Source organism: Mustela lutreola, chromosome 4 (assembly GCF_030435805.1).
Source record: "Mustela lutreola isolate mMusLut2 chromosome 4, mMusLut2.pri, whole genome shotgun sequence".
In the NCBI taxonomy this organism is placed as follows: domain Eukaryota; kingdom Metazoa; phylum Chordata; class Mammalia; order Carnivora; family Mustelidae; genus Mustela; species Mustela lutreola.
The window spans coordinates 91,024,115-91,051,635 of NC_081293.1; the positions used below are offsets into that span (position 1 = coordinate 91,024,115).

At 44.8% G+C, this 27,521-nt stretch overlaps 1 protein-coding gene across 4 annotated transcripts; it reads left to right on the forward strand.

The window, feature by feature from the left end:
* The first annotated feature begins 105 nt into the window (after positions 1-105).
* On the forward strand, positions 106-26,927 carry URB2 (URB2 ribosome biogenesis homolog). Of its 4 annotated transcripts, XM_059170523.1 has the most exons (10): positions 109-960; positions 3,047-3,185; positions 4,636-4,812; positions 6,552-9,870; positions 13,012-13,172; positions 15,084-15,194; positions 17,008-17,250; positions 19,706-19,793; positions 22,631-22,770; positions 26,452-26,927. In XM_059170523.1, exons 2-10 carry the CDS (start codon positions 3,060-3,062, stop codon positions 26,647-26,649), a joined length of 4,563 nt encoding a protein of 1,520 aa, XP_059026506.1. In that variant the 5' UTR covers positions 109-960; positions 3,047-3,059; the 3' UTR covers positions 26,650-26,927. The 4 variants fall into 4 exon arrangements, with proteins under 4 accessions (XP_059026508.1, XP_059026509.1, XP_059026507.1 ...); XM_059170525.1 differs by lacking the exon at positions 22,631-22,770 and having other exon boundaries at positions 106-960; positions 19,750-19,793; positions 26,452-26,624; XM_059170526.1 differs by lacking the exon at positions 26,452-26,927 and having other exon boundaries at positions 106-960; positions 19,750-19,793; positions 22,631-22,766.
* The last annotated feature ends 594 nt before the right edge of the window (positions 26,928-27,521 follow it).

Genomic DNA, 27,521 nt, shown 5'->3' on the forward strand with positions numbered 1-27,521 from the left:
TCCACCAATGGGCGAGGCGCCTCGGCGCTCGGCTGGCGATGCCTGGCGTGCGCGCCGCCCCGCCCTGCCGCGCCGCCCGCGTCGGACGGAAGGAGCGCGGGGGCCGCGCCCACGTGCTGGGGCGCCCGGGAGTTCGTAACGCCGCCGCCGCCGCCGTCCTCCGGCCCCGCCCGCGGTCCCCAAGCGGGTGGCCGCCAGCTGAGCTCCTTCAGCCGGACACCGCCTTCCGTCGCGCCCGCCGGCCCTGTCCGGGGCGGGTCTGAGGGGAGCCCCTTACCTGAGGACGGCGTCCAGGTGAGCCCCTTGCCGGGGCCGGCCCTGAGGCGAGCACCCCCCCAGCGCCGCGCTGCCCGGGCCGGCGCTGCGCCCCGCCCGCGGTCCCTCCCCGGGGTCGGTCTGGGAGGGAGCCCCTTCACCGAGGAAGACCCACCCCCCGGTGCGGCCGCGGGCCCTCGAGCGGACGGCAGGCGCTGGGGAGAGCCTCCTGGGCCCGCCGCTGGTCCGGCCTCTCCCGTCGCTCCTCCCCGCTCTCCGCGGATTCTTGTTACTTGGTTTCCTTCTGCTCCGCGGGATGCCCCGTGTGGCCGCGCGTGAGCGCTCTTTGCGTGAGTGCTAGCGCGGTTTTGCGTTGGGCGCTGGGCTTACGACGTCCAGGCACTGAGACCTCTGCGCGGCCCCGAGCGCGGAACGTGGGCAACCTCCGTGACGGTGTCTGCGGCGTCTTTGTAACCAATTCTGCGAACACGTTTTAAGTAATTTTGTAGCCGGTACGGGGGTTTCCTGACACACTGATGGAGAAGTAAGTTGTTGGACGCGCTCGTCTTGGACGTTTTGACAGAATGGGAAAACTGACAGCACTCGCGTGTTCCTCTGCTCTGTAGTAGAGTGAAGGAGGCCCTGCTGAATGTTCGCGCCCTGCACGCGGTGCTTGCTTGTTCCCTGCAGGATTACCTGTTGAGGGTAAGTAAGTTACGAAGGCCGGTCTGTAGGATTTCAGGCCCCATAGATTGAAGAAATGAAAGGGATCCAGCCTTTGGCATATCCTTTTGGTTTCATAGTATGTTAGAATCATGGGACTCCGGTTTTTTGTCTGTTTGTTTTGTTTGTTGTCCTATTTTGTTTTTATATATAATATTTATATTTCAGTATTTTGAAAAGTTTTCACTTTTGAGGAGCTGACTCCTTTTATATAATGAAAATGACTTAATGTGATACATTTCCCCTTTTTATTATGACTTAGGAAACTCAAAGCTATGTTTATCTCAGATTTGTAGAATTTCAGTTGGTTGGTATGCTTGCTTTTCTTTGTTCACGATTTTATTGTGCTCTATTTTTACAGTTTCAATTATGTAACAGTATTTTGTAGAGTCTTTTTGGAAGCAGTGCGTGTCCTTAAGCTCATATGTAAATGAATAATGTTGTAGTGGGAAGTTACTGTTGCAGCTGAAACAACAGTATTTCTTTTGGGACTGGTTTTATACTTTATTTCTTTTTTACTTGGTGAAATATTACTGTTTCCAAATACTGCTTATTTTTCTCTCTCAACTAATTTTTTATAACACTGGTTATTTATTTGAGAGAGAGCATGCACTAAAGAGAGAGAGAGAGCAGAAGCAGCGGGGTGGGGGTGGAGAGGGAGAAGCAGGCTCCCTGCAGAACAGGGAGCCACATGCCAGGCTCCATCCCAGGACTCTCAGATCATGACCTAAGCCCAAGGCAGCTGCTTAACCGACTGAGACACCCAGGTGTCCCTCTCTTTCAACTAGTTAATGGATCTTTTCTTAATGCATAGTATATTTCAGATGATTTGTGCAGAACCTTTCAGTCTAAAACCATATGTGACTCTCCTTTCACAAATAATTTGAACGCTTTGGGTTTTGCCCAGTTGTATTTCTTCACAATCACCTCTTGAGGACTTTTGCCCAGTTGTATTCCTACACAGTCACCTCATAGCAGGAATACTCCTACGTATGTCTATATAATACTTCTGCCCACTTTTGTTTAAATTTCCCCCAGAAAAATTAATGGGCTAAAGCATTTAAGATTTTTTTTTATTTAAATTCCATTTAATCAACATATATTGTATTATATGTTTCAGAGGTAGAATTTAGTGATTCATCAGTTTGATTCAACACCCAGTGCTCATTATTTCAAGTGCCCTCCTTAACACCCATCACTCAGTTACTCCATTCTTTCCATCCTCCTCCCCTTCAGCTACTCTGTTTGTTTCCTATAGTTGAGTCTTTCATGGTTTGCTTCCCTCTCTGTTTCTGTCTTTATTTTTCCTTCCCTTCCCTTGTGTTCATCTGTTTTCTTTCTTAAATTCCATATGTGAGTGAAATCATATGGTATTTATCTTTCTCTGTCTTATTTCACTTAGCATAATATTCTCTATTTCCATCCAGGTCTTTGCAGATGGCAAGCTCTAGTTCTTTTTGATGGCTGAATAATATTCCATTTTTATTTATATACCACATCTTCTTTATCCATTCATCTGTTTATGGATATCTGGGCTCTTTCCATAGTTTGGCTATTGTGGACTTTGCTGCTACAAACATTGGGGTGCAAGTGCCCTTTTGAATCACTATGTTTGTACCTTTGGATAAATACCTGGTACTACAATTGCTGGGTAGCTCTATTTTTAACTTTTTGAGGAACGTCCATACTCTCCTCTAGAAGTTTGCATTCCCACCAACAGTGTAAAGGGGTTCCTTCCTGTGCATCCTTGACAACATCTGTTGTTTCCTGAGTTGTTAATTTTAGCCATTCTGACCAGTGCAAAGTGTTATCTTATTGTGGTTTTGATTTGTATTTTTGTGATCATGGGCTACAGCATTTTAGTATATGTGCTGCTGAAGCGAGCATGGCTACGGCATCTTATATATATAGATTTATACCCAAATGTTTTGTTGAGGTATTTTAATTCACCAATTTTTTTTTTTTTTTCCTAAGGAATATATGTTACATGCATAATAGTGTATGTGATGTTCATTTTTGGTGCCTGTTGAGTTTGACCTTAATACATTTTTTCCACTTTAAATTGTAGATAAAGTGTAGCGATGGCTGCTGTTTACTCTGGCATTTCCTTTAAGCTTAAAAGCAAGACAACTTCTTGGGAAGATAAACTAAAACTAGCTCACTTTGCCTGGATTTCCCACCAGTGCATTCTCCCAAATAAAGAGCAAGTAAGTGTAACGTGAAACTTACATTTTTACAACCGAAAAGAACACTTATATGCATTGTATATCGACATTTAGTTAAAATTTTAAAAGATTCAAGAAAAGGTTGGAGAAGGAAACATGGTTGCAGGTTAAAAGTAACGTCAGGGAAAAAAATGCATGAGTTAAATATTTGATTGACAGTTTTCTATTACGAAGTCTCAGCATTTCTTTTATATTTGGAAACATTTCTTATATTTTGAATCAAATGTATGCATCAGTGAACAAGTTGGGAATTGAGTTACAGAAATTAGAATCTGAGTCTGGGTAGCTCCATTTGTTGATAAATCCAAGCTGCTGCGCCATAAGCAAGTGCTTGTTGGTGCTTAGTTAAACGTCTTTGAATTTGGTAAATTGACAGGAGGGGAAGTAGAGAAACTTCAGTATTTGTAGAAAGCCATTCTAGAAATAGATTAGGAACCAAGAAAGGCTTTTCTCTTTGTTAACATTTTTCAAGCTTATTTGGCAAAAAAAACAAAAACAAAAACCTCAAAAAACTTAACTGTAAAACACTAGAAACCCCAGGGTGTTGAGCTTATCATATTGTATTAACACACACCCATATGCTGGTATTCAAGAAGACCACGCAAAGTGTGCCCCAGGTGGATGACATCTTTTAAGATGATGATGAGGCGCAGTATGTAGAGCAGAGCACTCTTACATCCAGTGGTCTCTAAACCTGGCTGCACCTGAGAATCGTCTTGGCAGCTTGGTAGTCACTAGGGAAGGGCTAACCAAGGTGAGATGGAAGGGGAAGTGGTGGTGGCAGTTTGATTAAGGTCTCACCCAGTCTCATGCTCAGAACTTTTTTCCCCTTTTAGCACCTGACACTTTCATACTGTTATTGACAGTGCCGGTGGCTTGAGCTGAGGCCTCACCACCTTTTCTTGTGTTTACGAATAAGGGAATGTATCACAGCAATAGAAACTATATATGACCAACCCTCCTTTTCATAAAGCACTTGTGCATTATTTTGCAGAAGACTTTCTCTGTCTCCTGAGGAAGTAAATGTACCTAGAGGGTACATGTAACATGGGAAACCAGGACACAAGCTCTGTCTTTTGGCTCTACATTTTTACTTTTGTGCGTTTTTCATTTTGTGGCCGTTCTGAGCAATTGTTGTGCTACCTACTTTTGAAAATGAGTATAACTTCAGAAAAGTTAGAAGAAACAAGAGTTTCATTTGAAACATTTAAATGGCCCTGCAGGAAGACAAAATTGCTTTTTCTTGCTTCATATTGATTCTATAATAATAAACATTTTAAGATACTGAGATGTTTATATAATGTTACCAAAGGTAAGTTTTAAAGGACAGCTTTTCCCCTGGCAATTAGATATGGCCACACATGGAATGTCCAGCATCTTTATTGGCAAAGAAATTCATTTATTTTTAGAGTATTATTTCTTCCAAATTCAGGTACTACTTGATTGGGCAAGACAGTCATTGATTGCATTTTATAAGAAAAAACTTGAACTGAAGGAAGACATTGTTGAAAGGCTTTGGATCTATATAGATAACATTCTACACAGCAAAAAACTGCAGGATCTCCTCAAGAATGGGAAGACAATTAACCTTCAGATTTCCCTAGTCAAGGTAATTATCTGTTTGCCCTGTTGTCCTGTATGTGTGAAGTGTATCTCTGTTGATTTTCTGTTATTTATTGAAGTTGCAGGAAGTATCAAGGTAGAAGAAGAGAAAGAAATAATACTGCGATTATAATGACTGACATTTATTGAAAGCATATGGTATGCTTTATGCTGTGTGAAGCATTTTCTATTGTTTAATATTCAAGGAAAGCCTAGAACTATTTCATAGAGTGGTTGTTGATTACCTTTTAATTGGAAAATGTTGCCAGTAAATAATACTACTTTGTGCTCCCTACCTCTCCCTGCCCTACTTTGTCATTGGCCTGAAGGAATATCAAAGGCCAAAATCTGACTAGGAATTTCCTCAACGGTTTTTGAGTCAAAGCAATTTTGAAGTCTCAGATTAGAATTATGAACTTCATTGTCAAAACTAAGTGTTTTGAAATACTGTGAGAGTAGTTGGTGACAGTAGAAAGTACTAATAATGAGCGCTTAGTTTGTGCCAGGCACAAAGGGGTTCAGTAACTTGTTTAGAGTCACACAGCTGGTAAGTGGCAGAGCAGGCATTTGAACATAGATCTGCCTGGTTGCAAAGCTTGTGCTCTTAACCCTCATTCTGCCTTGCCCACAGGAGTGTGTAGGCCGAACGAAAAAATTTGTAAAGATTGATAATAAGAAAATTAAATAGTTGAGCTGCCTTATGGTTCACAGACATTAGTGATTTTTAAAATCGTGTTCTAAATTATATGTTACTTTTTAAAATAATAGACTGGCCACCAAAGTGGGTTATTCTGATTTATCCTTTGGGAGTATGGAAAGAAAATCTTACGTTTCTAAATGTCATGTTTTAATTTAGATACATTTTTTACTTCCATGAGATATTTGTACTGTAGTGTATGCGTATGATTTATGAATAAATTATTCTTATTGGGTACAAACATGAAAAAATTTGGTAGATGAGTTTATATAATCAGAAATATTGATGGTCACTGTAGTAGTACATTGGCATTTAAGTATTTGGTATTTTCATTTCAGTTTTTCCAGAGCCAGCGGTTACTTGAATAGAGATCAGTGCACCTGTGTCTTTGGGCTACTGATAATTTAGCCCCCAGGATACATTTGGTTTTCAGATACTGTAAGGCGGGGAGCAAGCCTCTTAGCCTATGAGTGAATTTTGGAATCTGCCTAGGCCTCACAATTTCTGGCACTTTTGAATTTCAGAATTTTAGAAGCAGAAGACTATAGGTTTGCTGTATAGTATGTAGTGACTGCCAACATTGGCTTTCCTCTGTCAAGAGTACCTTTTGCTTTGGTTTTTTAAAATAGAAAAACAGTGTATTTTGGGCCACAGGATTATAGCCCAGGCCTACTGTCCATCCATCTGTAGCATCTAAGCTGAATTGCAGGTTTAGGATCTAAGCAAAAGTAATCTTTGGAGTTTAAGTCTTATAAAAACCAGGAGCTGTTTAAATAGGGACAGCGGAATTACAAAGGCACTAATCCCTTTTCAGAATTCATGTTGGTAGGAGATGGATGTATGAAGGACTTAAAACAGGTACTCTGCTTTTGCTGGGTGCATTAAGCAAATATCAAGTTCATTTAGATGTGATAACCTGGGGATTTCTTTCTCATCAAGATAAGTGCAAAGAGTGAGTTCATTGATTCTCTTGTATTTTTCTTGTATATGTGTGGAGCCAGTAATGAGTCTTTTTTTTTTTTTTTTTTTTTTTTCTTCTTAACGCTCAGATCATAAATGAGAGAATAACTGAATTCTCTCTTTCGGAATCCCGAAGAAGTATGTGTGCTGTGCTGAGCTGCTGCCAGGGCATCCTCTCAACGCCCACCCTTGCTGTCATCTACACGGCTAGACAGGAGCTGATAGTGGCGTTGCTGAGCCAGCTGTGCTGGCTGGCCTGTAGGCAGCCGGAAGGAGCCGTGGTAGCCCAGTTATTCGAGGTCATTCACTTGGCGCTTGGCCACTACCTCTTGATCCAGCAACAGCAAGTCAACCCAAGACGTGCCTTTGGGGAGGTTACTGGGCACTTGCTTCAGCCCTGCCTGGTCCTTAGGCACTTACTCTCAGGGGGCACGTGGACACAGACTGTCCCGGGCCAGTTGCGGCAGGCGCTGAGCCGGGATGTAAGGAATCAGATTGAGGCCATGCTTCGAGGTGGAGCTTTTCAGCCCGAGTTGCTCTCGTCCTACAAAGAGGAGCTTTTAGACCAGCAGCAAGGTGACATGAAGATAGGCGCCATGAAGAATCTTCTAGCTCCTCTGGACACTGTGATCGCCAGGCTGGTAGATGCTGGCTACTGTGAACCGTCCCTTCATGCTGCTGTTATAGCCAACTCAGTGGCCTTGCTGTATAAGCTCTTTTTCGAGTCTTACTTCAAGGAGGGGAACCAGCTTCTCTGCTTCCAGGTACTCTCCAGGCTGTTTGGCTGCTTGAGGATTTCACACCTGCAGGAGGAGCAGCTAAAAGGCCTGGCTGCATCAGATTGGACCACAGAACTCCTGGTTCTAGAACAGCTGCTCAGCTCAGTGGCCAACAACAATATTTACAACATTGCTGCTGATAGGATCCGGCATGGAGAGGCTCAGTTCCACTTCTACTGCCGTGTGGCTGAGCTGCTGATAAACCATTCCCAAGCATCTGTGCCAGCCTGGTTCCGCTGCCTTAAGGCTTTGATGTCTCTGAATCATTTGATTTTGGAGCCAGACCTGGATGACCTTTTGGCTTCAGCTTGGATCGATGCAGAAGTGACAGACGTTCGAACCAAAAAAGCACAGGAGGCACTTCTTCACACTGTCTTCCAGACATATGTCAAACTCCGACAAGTGCCGCGGTTGTTTGAAGAGATTTTGGGAGTGATCGGTCGTCCAGCTGCTGAGGCACTGAGGCAGCCTGTGCTGACCTCAGGCCCCTCCAGGGTGCTCTGCGAGTGCCTCCAGGACTTGCCTCCAAGTCAGATCTTGGACACTTGGTCCCTCATGTTGGAGAAGTTCCAGTCTTCGGTCTTACCGTATTTGCGGGGTGATGCTGACATGGCCTTGAAGTTGTTGTCCCTGAGCTCTCTGCTGCACTGCGTCATGTTCAACATGCGGAGTCTGGACAGCAGCACCCCTCTGCCCGTCATCAGACGGATGCAGTGCACAATGGAGAGGATGCTCCAAGAGCTTGTGAGGCCCCTGTTGGACCTTCTGGATCCCCAAGGCCCAGAGCTTGAGCTCTGGCTACAGAAGGTCAGTGACTCTGCACTCCTGCTCTCTTACACTTGGGCCCAGGTTGATGCCATGCTCAGTATAAACTGCAGCCAGTATCACTCTGTGTCTGGGGCTCTTACAGATGTTGCTGTAGAGATCTCACACCTGCCCTTGTTGCTCCCCGGTGTTGAAACGTGCCATTGGAAGAAGATAGAAAAGTTTACAGCTCAGTTTGACTCTCTTGGCAGGTACTGCTTAGCACAGCTCTACCTGCAGAAAATGAAAAGGACTTTAATGCAAACCAGTTTCCAGTCTGAAGAAGCCCTCCACAGTTTGAAGTGTGATGCTGCCTACATTCTTGGTTCTGGCAGAGAAAGCTTGAATCGAGGGACAGCAGCTTCCTGGGATGGCCAGGTTGGGACAGTGAGTGCACTCACGTACCCTGTAGCTCACTGGCACTTGGTTGTATCGAATCTCACAATTTTGATATCCTATCTTAGTCCAGATGATGTGAGATCTCTGGCCAGTGTGCTGCTGAGAACTTTACCAGTGAGCAAAGCCCAGGAAGGCTCAGCAGAGGAAGAGCCAAGCCTCACGCTTGAAAAAATATCCAGCGCTGTCCTCCATAGCCCTCTCTTTCCAGAAATGCAGTCCCTTTATTCTGCTTTCTTAATGTGCCTAACTGAAGGATGTACTAGCGTCTTGCGTTCTGGTGCCCAGAGTGACCCAAGTCTTCTCAGTGAACAGCTGCCCTGGCTTTTTGAAAAGGACCACCTGGTGGTGGCTCTTTGGGAAAACAAATTTGCAAAAGTTGGACCTGAAGGTGTAGAACCAAAAGGAGAAATTGCCCAAAACTTACTGTCCTTGGTGAAGAGTGACTTCCCCATTCAGCTGGAGGGAGAACAGTTAGAGAGCATCCTGGGACTTTTGGAAGTTATTTCTGCTCTGCAACTGGATAGCCTCTTGACTCCCTATCATGTGCATTATTTTCTTCTGTTACTGTACTTGGCCATCACCAAGCTGGGGAGCTCTTGCTCCTCTTCAGTGACCCTCAAATTTTTGATGACTTGCTATCGGCTTCTCGGTTCCCTGCAGAGAGGGAAAAGTGCTCGCTCAGTGCTCAAGATTATGTATGTTAGTGATATATTTGAGATCACATTGACCTCATTGTTCAAAGCCAGTGGTAGATTTCTTGTTAACGTGGATGACCCCTCTTGGTTGGAATTCCTCCAAGTGGTAGGGGCATTCTTAGAACAGCTAATGCAGATGCTCACCCAGACGAAGCTCAGCTTGGTGCTCAATTTCAGGAAAATCGTTGCATTCCTCCACGAACTGTGCCCTGAAGCAATTGCAGGCAAACGGGTGAAAAATCAGAATCCTTGGGGCCAGCACCTCCTTCTGGTGTCTTTAACCAAGTTGTGCCAAGTCCTGGGGCCTTTTGTCAGAGAGCGGAAACAGCAGCGTGAGGCCCCTGAAGCGCTGTGCGAGCTGCTGCAGAAGGCCATTCTCCACACGGGAGCCGTGCTGCAGCAGTGCTGGGCACAGGGGGCCCGGGGCCAGCGCCTTCCCTCTGTCTTCATCGCGTCGGTCAGCACACTTTTGGAGGCAGATGTGGGCCAGCTCTCCAGGCATAGGACAGAGGTTTCCACAATGACAGACGAGGTGCCGCTGTCCCTTACTGCCTTCTACCAGAGTGTTTGCTCTCAGCTGCTCTCAGAGTTGCCGGCTCTTGCAGGAGATAGACCGTGTTTCCAGGCGGCCATGCGGTTTTTAACTCTGTTCTTTTTGGCCCCAGAACTACATCCCAAGAAAGATTCTGTTTTTACCTCCATGTTTCATTCTGTGAGAAAAGTTCTTACAGGTAAGGTATTTTCTCTTGAGCTAATTCTGTGCTGTAGAGCTTTTGGTAAAAGCTAGTAAGCCACCAATAAAGTGAGTGCCCCCCATCCCTCACACCCTTTTGGAACAGGTGTTCATTTTAGAAGGTGCAGGCCAGTGAGCAGGAGACCCCCCACCCCCCACCCAATCCCCCAGTCCACTCTGAGGAGCTCATTTCTAGTATCTGCATTCTCTGCATGGATCAGCAGTGACCCTCACAGTCCTGCTTTGTACACAGATAGTAACCTTCTAGATGTACTGTTTGTCACTGTGGTTTTTCATTTATTTTGGAGATTGTTCTAGGTTATAGTTTTGAAATCTATTACTCTTATCTTTTTTAGCTTTTATCTGTCTTGGCTCTGGATAGTCAACATCTATGATTTCATCCTTCTTAGTAGGGTTTTTTGTATTTGATCTTCAGTGCCATCTTCGATGACTTAAAGATCTAAAATTGGTGAACTTGAAAAATGCAGCTGACTTTATTTACAGGGAATTCCTTGAAGGCCAGACTCCTACTCCTAGGTCTTAGGGTGGTGCCTGGCGGTCATCAGGCTATGGATTCTAATAGGGCAGAAACTCAGCTGTCTTCTTGATCTTTTAGTCTGATGTCATCCTTCTGGGCCAGCCAATCAGGACTACAAACCTAGCCCATGTCTGTGCAGAAGCGTTCAGTATCTGTGGTCCCTTATCTCAAAGGCCAGTGGGCCAGACTTGCCTCTGTTTTAAGACAGCACTGTTTCAAGTTGGTGTAGGTTTGTTTTCTTTTTGTTTTGGTTGTTCCTGAGGGGTTGAGCTTTGTTAGGACAGTCCTTAGAGGTGAGGCTGGGGAGTCCCTAGTTCTCAGAATGAATGACAGGCGGGAGGGAGACACAGATGGGGCTGCAGGCATGCTCAGATACAAGAGTGGAAAATAGGGCCTTTTAGAAAGCAAAGCTGCCCGGGCTGCCCGGGCCAGCGCCAGAGCTGGAGTGTTAAGGCCAGAATAACACTCCTGTTGTCTCCCTCTCAATAGCCTTTCTATCCCTGCCTTGATTGTGGATTGACTGAAAAGGCTTTGGTGTCACATGTTCTATCTTATTCTGTCAGCCACTCTTTTAGGGAATGGTGTTCACTGTAGTGGAGGCTAGAGTTTAGTCTTTTAGTAACACTTTCACAGTGTCCTAAATGAGTAATCTAAGAAATGGCAGCTGATGATGGTCTGAAGCTCTCTCTTCCCTTTTGTTAGAATACTGTGTCTTTCTTTCCCTCCAGTCCTCGTGACTTGAGGTGGCCTCTAGGTCCTAACTCTGTGTCCGTGGACTTCGGATGCTTCTGGCCCCAGGGCCTCAGTTGTGGCGGTGAGGGGGTGCTGCCTGGCTGCCCCTCAGACCACAGGCTCAGGTGTTGCTATTGGGTCCAGGCCTCATGCCCTTGAGCTGCTGGACTTTGTCTAGAAAAGACCAGAGTGAGAGGTCCAGAAGAAATGCCTACTGGGGAGGGCCTAAAGCTTTGAGTGGGGAGAGGGAGAGTTTTGGTGGCTATGAATAACCTGAGTGTGGCCCTCTGGTATCCTCAGGGGTGTTTCAGGTAGGTTGCAGCGCATAAAAGTAAACATTTGTAAGGAATGCTTTCTGATGGTAGAATAGAATAGACAACTTCAATTCGATCACAAAAAAATGGTTATTTTTACAAATGTTTCGTATATATATGTGGAACCACGTCCTACTCTGGAGTTGAGTGCAGTGTTGATTTTGATCTATCTAATCAAGTAAACAGACATTCACACAAATCAGAAATTGCAGAACAGTGAAATGCTGTCGAGTACACCAGAAGTAGGGGACTGTGGGGTGAGAGTTTGTGTAGGCAAAGCAGTAGTTGGCAGTGGCCTTCAAGGGACAGGCAGGGGACAGTGGGGAGCGCTAATGTTGAGCCTCCAAGCGGCAGACAGTGCGGTGCTCCTTCCTTTGTTTGCCAACCGTGGGAGTTAGTGCTGTTACGCCCATTTCACTGATAGAGAGCTCATGAGTCCAGGATCTTAAAGCTTATAGGACACTTCCAGGCTGAGGTCTTTCTCTCTCAAATCCTGTTGTTCCTTCCACCCCTCAGTGCTGACGTAGTGAGCAAAGACTGGGACATGGGAAGGTACTCTGGCATTGTGGAACAGTCTGTGGGCTGAAATGTGCAGGGAAGGTAAACTGGTAGCAGATGGTAGAATGGCCCAGGAGGAGCCATTAGCAGGCTTTCCCGCATCAAGTGAGGAACATCTGGATGCCTGCGGCAGACAGACCCTGGAAGTTTGGAGCTTTTTTAAGGTCTTCATGCTCCCGTCTCTTTCAACGTACCATGCCACACCTGTGTCCCTACTGATTTTACCAAAGAATATGGGCATACCTCATTTTATTGTGCTTTTCTTTTTTGAGCTTCACAGATACTCCATTTTTTAGTTTGAAGGCTTGGGACAGACTTGCTCAAGCAAGTCTGTTGCACCATTTTTCCAGGAACATTTTGGTAAATATTGTGGTATCAAACTTTTTCATTATTATATTTGTTACGACGATTTGTGATCAGTGATTAAGACTCACAGCTAGATGGTGGTTAGCATTTTTTTAGCAAGAAAGTATTTTTAAATTAAGGTACGTGCATTGTTTTTTTGGATGTGATGCTGTCATACACTCAGTAGACCACAGTATAGTGTAAATAAAACTTATCTGTGCTGGGTAACCCAAAAATTCATTTGATTCATTTGATTGCAACATTTGCGTCATTGTGGTGGTCTGGAACTGACCCTGTCCTGTCGGCAAGGTACATCTGTACAAGGAAAGTAGAAGAAAGTATAGAGAAAGTAGCAGTCATCTGTGTCCCATAGCCCAGTGTTGAGCACTGTGGACCATTGTCGTCATCCTCTCAGGCTTGCCCCTTCCCTGTGCTGTGTGTGTGCACTCTGCACAGGTCAGCTGTGTGCAAGAGAACACTATCGCTCTGTGGCATGGGCCCCGCCTTCTTTGCTTGCTCCTCAAGTATTTCCATGCCTCTCAGACCATGACTTTTAAGGGCTGGGGCCCCATTTATCATGTGGTTGTTCTAGTATATTTGACCTGCCCCCATTTTATTTTATCTTAGCAATTTTGGTTTCTTTTCCACACAGATCCTGCAGTTCCGGCTGAGGTAATTCAGGATATTGAACCTGACTTGGGAGCCTTACTCACCCAAATGTTAGAAGTTGGGACCACAGAGGATTTTAGGATGATGATGCGGTGTATTCTGCAAGGATTGGACATCAGTAACATGTGGAAAGCCGATCTGCAGGTGTGTACTCCTCCCTGGTACGGCAGGCACATAAATGATAGCTCAAATGGGAAAATTTATTTGAGATGTGATGTCACCCCTAAAATTAAACACACAAGATCAAACCCCAAGGGGGGTTTATGAAGGTAGTCCTGGCATGTGAAGAGGCTTGGGGCTTTAGTGTAAGGGCCCCTTATTCTTTAAAGAGGAACTTTTTCACACCTAAACTATGAGTGTTTATTATATGAAGTACTAAGTGTTGCATACTTATAATTATCAATATATGAAAAGAGATGGACTCTGTTTATCCTATGTGTAAGATACCTCTCATCATACTTTTTAAAAATTTTACTTGACTTGGTCACATCGCCCTGATCCTGTTTGAGAATCAGTCCGATTAGCAAGCTGCCCTGCGGTCCTTTGCACCTTAGTATGCTTGGTAGTTGGTAATAAAGCCCTGTATTTGCATCTGTCATTGCGTATTTTGGAGAGCCTCTCTACGGAGCTTACATGCTCGAGTTTGGTCTGCTAAGCAGCCCTGTGTGCTGGACTGGTCAGACGTCCCTGCTTGCACAGGAGGAAGAACGTTACAGAGCTAATTATCTTGGAACCAGCAATGCAGGCCATGTCTTTTGGTTCTGAGTTTTCTCTGCCCCATGAATGGCTTCTTGACTTGAGGGTATAATCAGCATTCAGGCTTGGGTTTTGATTGGGGTGGGAGGAGAGCTAGAGAGGGTAATTGAGGCCACAGAGGGGCAGCAGGGAGAACTCACATCTCCTGTATGTGAGCAAGAAGCCCGGGCTGGACCAGAGCTACTGCTCTGCACCAGCCCCCTACTCATTGCGCACGGTACTTGCCCTTCTCTCTGGAAGTTTTCATTGTATTTCATTGTATGCATTTGTAGCATGGTTGGGACCCAGCTTTGAGAAGTCCTCACTGTGGATTTCTATTTAAACCAGTCAGTCAGAAGGTATGGAGGAGGCGAGGCTGGATCCTGAGTGTTCAGAGCTGAGAGGATTTGGATGGGGAATGTTGCTATGGAGATGAGGAGGGTGTTTATGAACAGCAGGGCAGAGGTTGTGTGGGTGTGAGAGGTAGACAGCAAGGAAGGCACCACTATGCAGGCCCTATGTGGGTACACAGGTCCTACAGGTAGGCAGGAAAGTGAGCCCCCACCTCAGCAGAGAGGGCCGAGCTGCCTGGGGTTGGGGGAGGGAGTGTAGGTAGGGTAATGGCTAGTCAGGGAGGGAGAGATGGGAAAGAAGCTGAGAGCAGAGGGCTGAGGCCAGAATTGCATGGGTTGTGGGGCTGCAGGGTTAGGAGCGGAAGGGCTGGCATTGGACTGAAATTGATGGTGTCAGGTGCCAGCATAGGGTTAGATGTTTAATGACACAGGTACTCAATAAAGTGAGTTCCCATCCCACATAGTTTCTTCTCATGGTTTAAAACCCTCACCTGCAATCATAGCACCTCATCTAGTTGTTTTACTTTATCCGTGTTTTCCCCTGGCTTCTCCTGTACCCACAAGCATATGGTTTTCTTTTGTAGGTAAGTTATAGCTTGCTGCCTCTTTCCGCACCGCCTTGACAAGATGGGATCTCTGTAATTAGGTTGCTGTGTCCATTTGTGGCCTTCTTTTCTTCCACTATCCTGGCACATTTGCATGCTTGGTTTAGTGAGATGCTACTGAAAAGGCCTCCCCTTGGCCACAGTTCTGCTCATCTTACGCATTTATTTCCTGGCTGCCTGGTGATGGAGGGGACCTCTCCCTCAGTCTTGAGCCCAAACCAGGGCTTGTCTGTGACCTGACACCACGGTTCTAATGGGTTCTACTCCTCTTTTCAGCACCAGTGACTGGGTTTTTTTCCCAAGATGGACTTCTTAAGAGAGAGCTGGCTATTTCTGCTAAGTTTTTGTCCCCTTTCTCCTAGGACGTTCTGTCAGCTGTTACACTGACCAAGTTGCTTCTGAAATGCACATTCGGTGGAGAGAAGGCGAGTCTGTTCTGGTGTGCGTGCCCCCAGATAATCACGGCTCTCACTGTGAGTACCCCTGGGCTGTGCCCTGCATCTCAGTTCATCTTATCACCCCATCCCTCTACAGACAAGAGGCTGCATTTTGGCTTCTGCCATCTCTGGTTTTATGCAGAGTAGGTTTCTGGGCACTGCGGCCTGAAGACGGTGGCTGGCAAGATGATGTCCTGTCAGTGTGTGTACTGTGTGAGTGCTTTCTTGTCTGCAGACACTGGTGTCAGCTCCAGATGTGGCAGAGTGGTGGTGTGAAGGGGTGTCAGGCCCCGGGAAGCATGAGGCCGGCCGTAACAGGCGTGCGGTGATAAGATGGGCTCCCTTGGAAGCCTGTTGAAAGTAGATGAGAAGGAATTCTGGCACTTTATTTGGTCCCCACAAAATGCTGTAGTTAGTTTAGTGCATTTGTTCATTTGTAGGGGGTTTGTGCACATTCAAAAGCTATGATACAGTGAGAAAGGAATGGCTTTATAGAGCGGGACAGTAATGTTGCAGGTAGATTATTGTTATAATCCCGCTCGGTTGTTAGGTTTTGGCACTTGGTGGATATACATGGCAGCCACATGACTTTGTTTCACTCGCACTAAAACTTCGTTTTGATGGGGACTGTCTCAAGTGTTTCTGCCATCTGGAGAGTCTCCAGTCAGTATTCTTGCACTTGGGTTCAAAAGATCACTATCTATTTTAAGATTATTATCAGCCGTAATTCTCTTGTGCTACCTGAGAGAATTGCCCTGGATTAGCATCTTCCCAGGGCAGAAGGATCTGAAGAGTAGACATAATGTTCCCTCCTATTCTGTTTTGTTGCTTTGTTGTTTACCTGGGAATCCTTCATTAGTGGATGAATCTCATCCTTCCCAGGTGTGTGTAGCAGGTGTCAGGAGGAAGAGTGCAGGGAATGGGGGAGGGAGAGAGCGGGAACTCATGGGATGCGCAGTCAGTGTTGGTGGTATGCACAGTTGGGCTGTGTTAATAGAAACACTAGGTAGAAACCACACAGATAAATCTAAAAGTAGATCTAACAGCATGAAGTCCGCACAGTTGGAGACCCCAAACCTCGGGAGTGGTGTGTAAGGCCCCAGCAGGCCACACCAGAGCTGCTGTTTACAGCTGCAGCCTGAGGATGTGGGTCACAGGTGACCCAGGTTAGGTGGGTAGAACTTTGAGCTAGCCCTCATTTTGAGCTTGTTCTCTTCATTCTCTAGAATAGTAATTGAACATCTTAATTAGAGCTGATTTTTTTTTTAAAGGTTTTGTTTATTTATTTGACAGAGAGGTAGCGAGCCCAAGTAGTGGGAGCAGCAGGCAGAGAGGGGGGAGCAGGCTCCCTGCTGAGCAAGCAGCCCAGTGCAGGGCTCTATCCCAGGATCCTGGGATCATGACCTGAGCAGAAGGCACAGCTTAACGACTGAGCCACCCCAGCACCTGTAGAGCTGATTTTTAAGAAATGTAACAAATGAACTTCAATGTTATTTACAACTAATGGTATTTTTGGGAAAATACTGTTTTGTGTATCTGAGATCTGATGAAGTCTTCCTGTTCTGAGAAGTTGGATGGGTCATCTCTTGTAAGAAGTTATTTCTCTTCGTGGTTGATGAGTCCAACAAAAAGCATGGACCAGAATGGCCAAGCCCACAGTAGGTTGCCTTCAGAGATTGAACGCTGGCTGGCCTCCTTGTCTCTTCAAAGTGTCTTCTGACCGCATCCAGACCTTTTGGACATTCTTACCTCCGTCACTTCAGTTCTTACTTTGTCTACTTCAGTTTTTATATTCTTTCTTTAGAGAATCACCTTCATTTTCTTTCCTTTACTCCTTCTTTTCCTGTAGCTGCTAAACCGAGAGGCTTGTCAGGAGCAGCCTGTGCCCCTGGCGGTGGTGGGACCTGTTTTGGATGTCCTGGCGGCACTGCTGCGACAGGGGGAGGAGACCATCCGCAACCCGCACCACGTCAGCCTGGCCTTCAGCATCCTGCTGACGGTCCCTTTGGACCACCTGAAGCCCTCTGAGTATGGGAGCATCTTCCTGCGGGTGCACAACGTGCTCTTCTCCATCCTTCAGTGTCATCCAAAGGTGAGAGGGAGGAGCAGGGTAGTTTCAGCCTGTAGGACAGTGGCAGCAGAGCTTTACTATTAGAGGATAAGAAAAGCAGTGATTTGCTAAGCAAACGTTTTGGTTCCAGTGATTTCCAGGGTCACAGTGGTTTCTCTAGCACAAAAATGTTTGATTCTTACATCAGCATGTTTGAGTGAGTTTCATCTTTGTCGGGTCTGACACTTAGACGGTGTTTGTATACTAGCTATTTAAGGATGCTTATTGCAAGTAGTTCTGTTTTTGCAGACCACACATTCAGATCTCACTGACTTGCTTAGATGTCTTCGTGGGTTTATAACTCAGATGTGTGTAGGGAGTGAGGCTTCCTGAGTTCCAGTTTTATAGTATGCTGCCTTTGAAATTAAACTGAATTAACTTTGAAATTAAACTTTTCTGTCCTACAGAAAAGATTCTAGTTCAGCCACCATCTGTTGAACGTTTGCTACGTGTCTTGTTTTACCCCTACAGTAAGTCTGTAAAGTAGATGGTCGTCCATCTTATTGATAAAGAACCTGTGGCTCGGAGCTGTTATGTGATTACACCATTGTCACCCAGCTGGCTCAAAATCTTAGCTTCAGGGCTGTTGATTCTTTGGTCTGGGTTCTTTCCATTGCACCACTGCTGTGCATGTGACGCATAGGAAGTCATAAATAAGATACATACACGTATACATAGGCACATTCATATATTTTTAAGTGTTTTAATGTTCTCAGGTTAGTAACCTGACCGCAGTGCCATTTTTAAAAAATTTTATTGTCTGGTAAACTAAGCACTTATGACATTGGGCCTTATTGCAGGGCCTTTGACCCTGCCTAATCTTGTGAGCATCTTTGTTTTCAGTCTCTGCTGATTGTTAAATTTTTATGTGGCCATACCATATAAATGCAAATAGCTGATGAAAGTAATGTTAGAAAACTGTGGGAGTCTCCTGCAGAACCATTGGCAAATGACCATTTAGCAGAATTAGACCATTTGTTGAAAGGAGAAAATTGACAGGAATAATGACATGGTATTGCAATGGAGAATGATGTGACTAATAACCACCTGCTACTCACTGCCTGTGGGTTAGAGTGGGGGGGATGGGGGCCCTATGTAGTGCATGATCACACTATTGGCCCTGTGCATAGTTGAGTTGATAGAATCACCAGGCTACAATCCGCTTCAGTAAACCTAAAGGGGGTAGCATGAGGTCAGCTCAGCCGACGTACCCAGCAGAACGATCAGCTGGTGCCATATTAAGCCAGGGTGTGAACTCAAGTAGTCTGGCTCTGGATCTGTGTGCCTTTAATCAATACGATAGCAGAGGCTTACGAGGGGTCCTTGGGAAATTTGATGAAACTCTGGAATACTTTCGTAAAAATGAGTTTTTTCAGAGCATGCTGTGGATGTTGGTAATTTGATGTAAAGAACAGGATGTTATGCTATCCAGAATTCTGTTGGATAAATTCTACCAAATGAAAAAATCTCAACTGTTGATTTAATCTTTATTCATTCTAAGAATTCTGAGAAAAGAGCAGGACTGGCCAGTAGAACTTTAAAGCACTGCTGATGTGTTTTATGTCTGTGTTGTCCGCACAGTAATCACAGGCCACTCATGTCTTGAAATGTGGTCAGGAGCTGTAGGACTAGGAACTGAATTTTAGTTGATTTAAGTTTAAGTAACCTCATGTAGCTCATGGCTGCTTTATTGGGTAGTATGTTGTTTTGACCACGATCTAAAAGGTGGTTGCATATAAAAGAAGCATATTTTAAAATTTTCATGTCATTCTTTAAAATAAAGTCCTAGCCAGAACTTTTCATCACTAAAAAATGAGAAGTTTGGGTCCTTCTTTTAAATGGGTTTGTTTTATGTAACCTCTTTCTAATGCCCTTAAATATGTTGTTACTGTTGCTTCTGTTAACTTATTTCTACCCATTTCTAGAATGCACTAACAATTTAGAGTAACAGATTAAGCGAATTCTAAGCTGAGATCACTCCATTAGATGCCTAAACTTAGAAGCTCTTTCCCAAAGAAAGAGCTTAAAACAAATATTAAAGAGTCCAATAAGATGAGTGAGTTATTTCCCTAGAAAGTTCAGGCAAAAAGAAGTTGCCATGCTGTTTTGAACATCCTGCTAGATACGGTTAGGAAGGAAATAAACATGCGCTCCTTTGAAGTAGAGACAAAGTGTAAGAGACTCTTGATCATGGGAAACTGAGGGTTGCTGAAGGGCAGAGGGTGAAGGGGTGGGATAACTGGGGGATGGACATTAAGGAGCCCATGTGATGTAATGAGCGCTGGGGATTATATGACTGATGAATCACAGGCATTACCTCAGAAACAAGTAAGACATATGTTCATTAAGTTTAAATAGAAAATATTTAAAAAAACAAAGTAGAACTTGAAATAAACAATTATATGTTTTTATATTCTTTTGCCTATTATTATTACAGGTAATGCTGAAAGCCATTCCTTCTTTCTTGAACTCTTTTAATAGATTGGTGTATTCGGTCATGCACGAAGGGAGGCAGAAAGACAAAGGTAATTCAAAGTAACAGTATCAGATATGTGATTTCAAATGTGTTTGTCTTGTGATGTCTCCAGCCTCATATGTTACAGAAAATAAAATCACCCATTTGAGTCTAAGTAAGAAGTGTTCAGATCAATAAATAAATACCTAAAATAATTTTCTAAAAATTTCAAGCTGTGTTTCCTTTTTTTTTTTTTTTCGCTATGTCCAAAACAATGACCGCGCTTATGATCTCCTAATTGAAATAGTTCTTTTCCTGGTGGGAACAAAAGTACTTACATTTAGGAAATGTTTATTCTCATGTAGAGGGGACAGAAAGTGGCTACAATTCCGTTCTTGCCCTAAAGGAGTTCCTAGTTTGAGGGGGAAGTTAAATAAGAATGGGCAGCTACAGAGCTATTTCATTTTATAGAAGGAGTGACGTCTGGCAAGTCATCATTTCAGCCGTATCTTGGCAAGGTTGTGTTTGTTTACCAGTGAAATGAACTGCCATATGGTGATAGCATAAATTATGTGTACAGCTTGTTTTCAGCTTTGAAGGTTGTTGATCCTTGCTGAATTTCTAATTTGGGGGAGAGTCTCATTATTTAAAAATTTGCATATAGATTGAGGTGGTCTATATTTGCGCTACTTCAAATTTGCATGGTGTGGTACCTGACAGAATGCTCTGGGACCAACAAGGAGGGCTTTATGACAGCTCGGAGGGCTTCTGGGCAGACCGTGTGGCAGCAGTTCTGGACTAACTAGAAATATAGGAGTGGTGCTCAGCCCCCCCCCCCCCCCCGCCCCACCCCAGGGGAACCACTTTGATGGGTTCAGACTTGTGATTGATGCTACTGAAACCAAGTAACTATTGAGAAAAGAGAAAAGGTATCGTTAACATTGGACTGTAATTTCCATATTATTGTGCCTGGTTTTGAGATCAGTCAGTGGCACATTAAAGTCTTTCGCTTTCTCCCAGGCCTGCTGCAGAGTGATATAATGTTGGTGTCAGTGTACAGTTGTGACTATGTTTAGGAGCAGGGTAGGAACACAGGTTCCGTCTCCTAAGCTAGCCTTGGTCAGTTGGTGGTGGCTGGCTGTAGCGTTGTGCTGAGGCCCCTAAGGTCGTTGCCGTGTCTGAACTCAGCAAGAAGAATCCCTGTTTTACTAGTGATGTCTGCCTGGACAGGAGATGGGAAGTGGCAGGGTAGGGAAGGCCCCGATCCAGCCCTTGCTGAGCAGTAGGGGAGCAGAGCCCTTGTCACACACTGACACAGGTGTGTCCCGTGACACAGTGTGTCCTTTGTTGTGTGTTCTGAGGGAGTGTTGGGGCATGTTTCATGAGTGTGACTCTGCTGTGTCCATGTTGGTGCAGCTCACTTATCTCTGGTCAGCCAAGACCTGCTTCTCTGACGTGTTCAGAACTTAACTGAGCAGAGTTTTAACTATTTACTCTTTTCTTGTTGGTATCCAGTGTACTCTTCATATGCACCCGTGAACTGTCATAACTGCTAGGCAGTCCCTGAACTGCACGTGTGCGCTGAGCACTCTGACAGGAGGGAAGAAATGGAACGTGGTAGATATTTCAGTGCTTTGCTAAAGTACTTGGCTGTTGAAATGCCCCGTGAATGTTCAAGATTTTCAGCATTTCATAAAATGTTACTGTATCTGGAAAAATGCATATATGTAACGTGTTTGTACATTCAGGGTTTTAAGAAAAGACATTGTGGGGGTGCCTGGGTGGCCCAGTGGGTTAAGCCGCTGCCTTCAGCTCAGGTCATGATCTCAGAGTCCTGGGATCGAGTCCCGCATCGGGCTCTCTGCTCAGCAGGGAGCCTGCTTCCTCCTCTCTCTCTCTGCCTGCCTCTCTGCCTACTTGTAATCTCTCTCTGTCAAATAAATAAATAAATCTTTAAAAAAAAAAAAAGAAAAGACATTGTGTATTTTAAAACTGAAGCTTATTGAATCATAAAGTATGTGTAACCACATCTGTTAATACAGTGTGAATGAGTTTTGATAGGTAAATTCATGCAGGAAGCCATCTCCGCAATCAAAAAACAAAACATTCACATCATCCCCAAAAGAGTCCTCTTGTAGCCTCTTCCCATTCTGGCCCCAGCCCCAGCCAACCACTGATCTGCTTTTTGTCACTGTAGATTTGTTTGCAGTTTCTGGAATTTTACAAAAATGGGTGTATTTCTATGCTGAATGAAAGCTGGGGAAGGTGCTCTGGCCTGTACTGGGGTTCCCCACTGACTCTGCTGTGCCGGCCTAGGGGAATGGGGGTGTGACCAGGGCTGCAGGGCCATTCTAGGCCATTGGAATCCTTTAGAGGAGTTTTTAAAGAAGGCCTTGAGTGGTCCGAGCACTTTAAGGTGGACAGAACTAGGAAATAGGAAGTAAAGCTGGGAAAACAGGAAGATTATTTGGTATTGGTAGCTGAGCCTTCTATCTCTCTGTCTACATGATCTCTGAAACATAAGGAGGGAAAGGCATAATTAGGTCTTCTTATCTTTAAAGTTATACGTCACCAAAAACCATGTTTTTTAAAGATAGTTTTCCAATTTAAACCTTTCTTACAGACCTCCACCTTTAAAAAAAATACAATAGCAATCAGATTTCATCTTAAAATTTTCGATTCTTCTAGACTCCTAAAAAAACACATGTACTTGAGTATTTTAAGTGTTTTCTCTTTTGTAATATAGATAAATATTTGGACTTAGTATCTCTCCCTCATTCTCTCTGTGAAATAAGCCGATTAAGGAGCCTAGAAAAAAGGGAAGACTTGAATAATTTTCAGCTATAGTAAACGCATAAAGCTGATGGGTTTTGGACTAATCAGTTTGGCAAACCTTTGCTCCTTTAGGAAGCACAGATGATCTGTCAGTGGTCCTCGAGTGTGCCCGCCTGGTGGAAAGGATGTATAGCCACATTGCAGCTCGGGCTGAAGAGTTCACGGTGTTTTCTCCCTTTATGGTGGCCCAGTATGTCACAGAGGTGCAGAAGGTAAATGGAGCCCCCTCCCTTTCACCAAGTGCTTTCATTTGTAGTTCTTTGTAGCAGGGCTTCTCAGCCATAGTGGCAAGTATTGTCTTCGTCTTGATGGTCCCAAGCCTGCGTCGTAGCAGGCTGTCCTGCTTATCTGCAGGATTCTGCAACAGCCCTGAAGGGTTACCGGAACCACTGAGTGAGGCAATATTCAAAGGGCTGGTGGTGCCTAGAAGGCGCTCTGTGACTGCTAGCTGTCCCCATTCCTGCTGCAGCACAAGCGGGGCCTGTTTTGGTCAGTTTCTTGAGTAATGAGCAAGCTGAAATGCTTCCCACATTGAAGAACAGGAGTTCTGCTAGGACCAGGCTTAATGGTGATGAGGAAGAAGGGTCTTGGGACCTCCAACAGCAGGAGTTCCTGGGTTTATCCTCTCGCAGTGCATCATGTGTGTGAGTCCGCTGCTCTCAGACACTCAAAGGAGATGATGTGGTAGAGATACCGGCAGATTCCTTCAGTTCCATTAAGTGAAAGAACCTTTGTCCTATTTAATCTGACTTTTTTGTTTGTTTGTTTTAAAAATTTTATATATTTATTTGACAAAGATCACAAGTAGGCAGAGGGGGGTGTGTGAAGCAGGCTCCCTACTGAGCAGAGAGCCAGATGCGGGGCTCTATCCCAGGACCTTGGGATTATGACCTGAGCCGAAGGCAGAGGCTTTAACCCACTGAGCCACCCAAGCGCTCAATCAATATTTCTGAGTACATTGTACCCAGAATTGTCCAAGGTATAATGATTATGATCACAGACCCTGTGTGACCTGTGAAGGCTTCCTATCTTCCTTGGTTTAAATTGAATGTCAGAGGCTTAAAGTACAGTGTGTTTCTGTGTGTATCGACTTTTGTAGGCGTAGATACATACATCTGCCTTGTTTATATTGCTCTCCATAGAATAGCCCCCCTTTGTAAATCTTGTAAGAATAATGTTAGAACCCTGGTAAACTTGTTACACTAAGAGATTTCTCAAAGGAGTTTGGGCTGAATGAGCTTTCTCAGAAAATCTGGTGTTGCCTCTGTTTTCATTCTGACCCTGTTTCAGGATAAATCTATAACTATTAAATAATTTTCAAACACACTGGCCCCACTCATCTCAGCCAGTGGGGATGCCTGTCATGTGGGGGGGCACTTGGCTGTGTTTGAGATGGGGCTGGGGTAAGGAGGTGGAGGGGCGCTGTAGGACACAGCCCACCCCATGGGTGTGCACGGGGTCCTCACCAGGCACGGTGTGCAGAGGAGTGGGGGCAACATGTGAGACCTCTTCAAGTCAGCCTTTGAATGAATGTTGGGCTTTGTGTTTGGTTTCCTTGGAATTTCTTAGCATTTTTATAGAATCTTGATATTTCACAGGCACTCAAGTCATTGATATGTAAGCCTTTGCTGAAAGAAAAGCTGGCATTATTTTGTGTTTCAGTAAAAAATAAAATGAGAGATAGTAATATCATTTAACTAAGGGCCAAGAAGGGAGGGGATAATTTGAACTCTTAAATCACTAATTATTATTCTGAGATTTATTTTATGAAAAGTCTGGTTTCCTGGCTTCATTATTCATGTCTAATTTATGCCTCTCAGTTATTTTTTTTTAATTTTTAATCTTGAAAGCCAAAGGCCTTGGGAATTATCTAAGGCTGTAGCATCCCAGAATTTGTTGGCAAGAGTCTGTGTTTTATCTTTCATTTGTTTTTTAACTCAGTAATGAAGGAAATATTCCATATGTATTAGAGGCTTCTACTGAGAATGTTTCCAGACCAGAAAGACATTTATAAGTTTAATTAAATGCTAGATAGCGAGCACAGCTAAATGAATCTCCTTTGCATTCCCCTGGTAGTCCTGTGGAATGGGTATTGGTGAAGGTCTGGTGGTGACCTGGTGAGACCATGTTAGGAAGGACACGCAGTGACTCCTACAGACCTTGGACCCTCTGTGCAGTAATGTGTCATAGTGGGGATGTGCCAGAGGAAATGACGGTCACTGGTCTCTTTTATCCATAGATCAGACTTACATCTGCCTAGAGTAAATAGTTTGTACTGCCTATCCTGCGTAAGGTCCCTTTAGCCACCTAGAGATATTTCCATTCAGAGGTCAGTGATCTTAGTGTCAAAGAAACTGAGTTTTTTCCACTTGTTTTATCAGTGGGCTAAAACACAAAGACACGCAGTGGTTGTGTAGACCAGACGCGGCTGGCCTTCCAGTGACCCAGCAGGGCTGTGTGCTCGGCGCTGTCCTTTGGCCAAGGAGCCCCCGGGTGAGGGGGTGGTGGAGTGCGTGAGCCCTGGCCTCCTACTGGCGGGCTCAGCTCTCGTTCTGTCGCTGGGACAGTTTGGTCACCTCTGCTTCTGGAGGTGGAATTGCCTGTTTAGTGAGTGCTGATGAGAGGAATAGGTGGGTGGTCCACTTACAGGGTCCTCACCCGGCTGGTAAGATTCAGGACTTCTTTTATTTTTCCTTCCTTCTAATGCTTTCCACTGAAACCACGGACAGTTCCACCGTCTGTTCTCGAGTGTTATTATCCTCTATAAACAGTAAAACTTAAGATGATTGTCAAGTTTTTTGAGCTGTCATGTGAAAATGACAGCAACTTTGAAAAACACCATCGTAGCGGCAGAAACAAACCGTCCTCTCAGCGGTTGCTTTGGCGAATCCGACTTCTCTGAGTGAATACCATATATCCTCCCCAGAAGCTGTGTGCTTTCGGAGGGGCTCTCACGCTTTTAGGCCATTAAGATGGTAATAAAGAACCTGCCAAATCCCAGGCCTGCCTGTTCGGACTGTCCAGTTGCTCTTTGGTTTCAGTTCCTGGAGTGTCTGGAACTCCAGTGCGAGGTTCGGCTGCAGCCTCAGTGGTCGTGGCAGAGGCGAGTAGAGCCTGCTCCACCGGCCTTTTCGTCTAGACAGTGTGAACCTCTGATCTGAAAGCGTGTGTGCAGCAGCCAGTGCAGCCACATTGGAGCCAGACTGCCCACTCCTGCTGTGCCCCAGATTTTTGTTAACCCAGAAGTTTAGGAAAGAAAGGCATCTTGAGGCTCAAGAAGCAGATCAGCCATTGGGGGGAAGTAAGAAATTCAGGTCCCATTGAGCTGTTGTTGATAGGAATGATAAGAATAAAAAAATGTATTAAGTGTCATCATAAGTCACATATGATTTGTTTGGCTATGATGTGACCTAATTACTAATATAGCCTGTCAGTGATCAGTTTGCGGAGTGTTGGAGCCCGCCCGGCCACCTGCCTTGCCGGGGGTGGGGGGTTGTAAGTCACAGTGAGCATTGCTGTCATTGTCCCACGTTAGTGCAACTTCCCGGGCAACTGGTCATGGTGAAGGACTTGGCACAATGTCCAAGTGGCTCTCATACAATTTGTAAGTTTAAAGATTGGTTTTTAAATGTCCCAGGTAGGCATCATTCACTGAATAGCAAAGCTACCCCTGTGATTTTGTGAGGTTTTATTCCAGCCTTTTGTCACTCAAGTTGGCTTTTATTTCCCTAAAATACAAATTTTGAAGATAGGAATATTTATTTCTGTGCAAAGTGATAGTTTAAAAGGGAGGTCTCTTCTCAAGTCAAGGGGCGAACTTTAGACTCCTTGTGAGGTCTTCTGAGGGCCTGGTCTGTGTTTGCTCTCACAGACGGTGTGTCCTCCTTTCACAGGTCACCTTGTATCCTGCAGTGAAGGGCCTTCTGCAGGAGGGCATTTACCTCATCCTGGACCTCTGTATTGAGCCGGATGTCCAGTTCCTGCGAGTCTCCTTGCAGCCGGGGGTGAGAGACATCTTTAAGGAGCTGCACAATGATTATGTGAAATATCACAAGGCAAAACACGAAGGAGAGAGAAGATACACGGCCTGAGACTGTCTTCTGGAAGCACTGCTGGCCTTACTGCGGAGTGGCTCTGGCCTTCCGGTCTGAAAGAGCTGGGGAAGGGGGACCGGAGGTGTTTTAATTTGTGATGTTGGGATATGCGGAATACACTCTGGGCTTTATGTCATATATACTGTCTTTGATAGCTATATTTTTCACGATGAATATTTTTTAACATATTTTTTTAAGCCGTTATGTATTACAAATAGAATCCTGATAATTGACCCCAGAATAAGGTGAAGTGAATAAAAAGATTGCCGAATGTCTCTTGTGGCTGTTCCAAATGGAATTCTTGTCTCTCTCATCTAGTGGGATGAGAGAAACTGTGTTGGTACGTGGCTGTATAATAATAAATAAAATATCTTTGCTTTTTATATTCTCCAAGTAAAATGGGCAGTGTTCTTGAAATATCACTTGCTCTACCTTCCCTGAGTATATCTTCTGATGGGGGCTGGGGACCGTTAGAGCTTTGTGACTTGGTGTTAGCTGAGGGGTCTGCTACAGGGTGGGGGTGCGCAGCCTGTGTGAGGTGCGTCCGCCTCACCAGTGCTCCGCTCTCCTGCCTGCTCTGCTCTTCCTGCTTCAGGTCTCTCAAGTTTATTTTGGAATTTTTTTTTTCTTTTCAGTTTGAGAAATACTCTTTTTTAAAAAAATTAACCTATATATATATATTTTTTTAAAGAGAATCTTTTTTTTTTTTTTTTAAGATTTTATTTATTTATTTGACACAGAGAGAGAGATCACAAGCAGGCAGAGAGTCAGGCAGAGAGAAAGGGGGAAGCAGGCTCCCTGCCGAGCGGAGAGCCTGATGTGGGGCTTGATCCCAGAACCCTGAGGTCATGACCTGAGCTGAAGGCAGC

Bases quoted from the DNA above. Each gene is read 5' to 3' on its own strand.
- URB2 (XM_059170523.1), top strand. From the start codon at position 3,060: ATGGCTGCTGTTTACTCTGGCATTTCCTTTAAGCTTAAAAGCAAGACA. The intron at 15,195-17,007 runs GTGAGTACCCCT...CTTTTCCTGTAG, and splicing joins AGATAATCACGGCTCTCACT to CTGCTAAACCGAGAGGCTTG. The intron at 19,794-22,630 runs GTAATTCAAAGT...TTGCTCCTTTAG, and splicing joins AGGGAGGCAGAAAGACAAAG to GAAGCACAGATGATCTGTCA.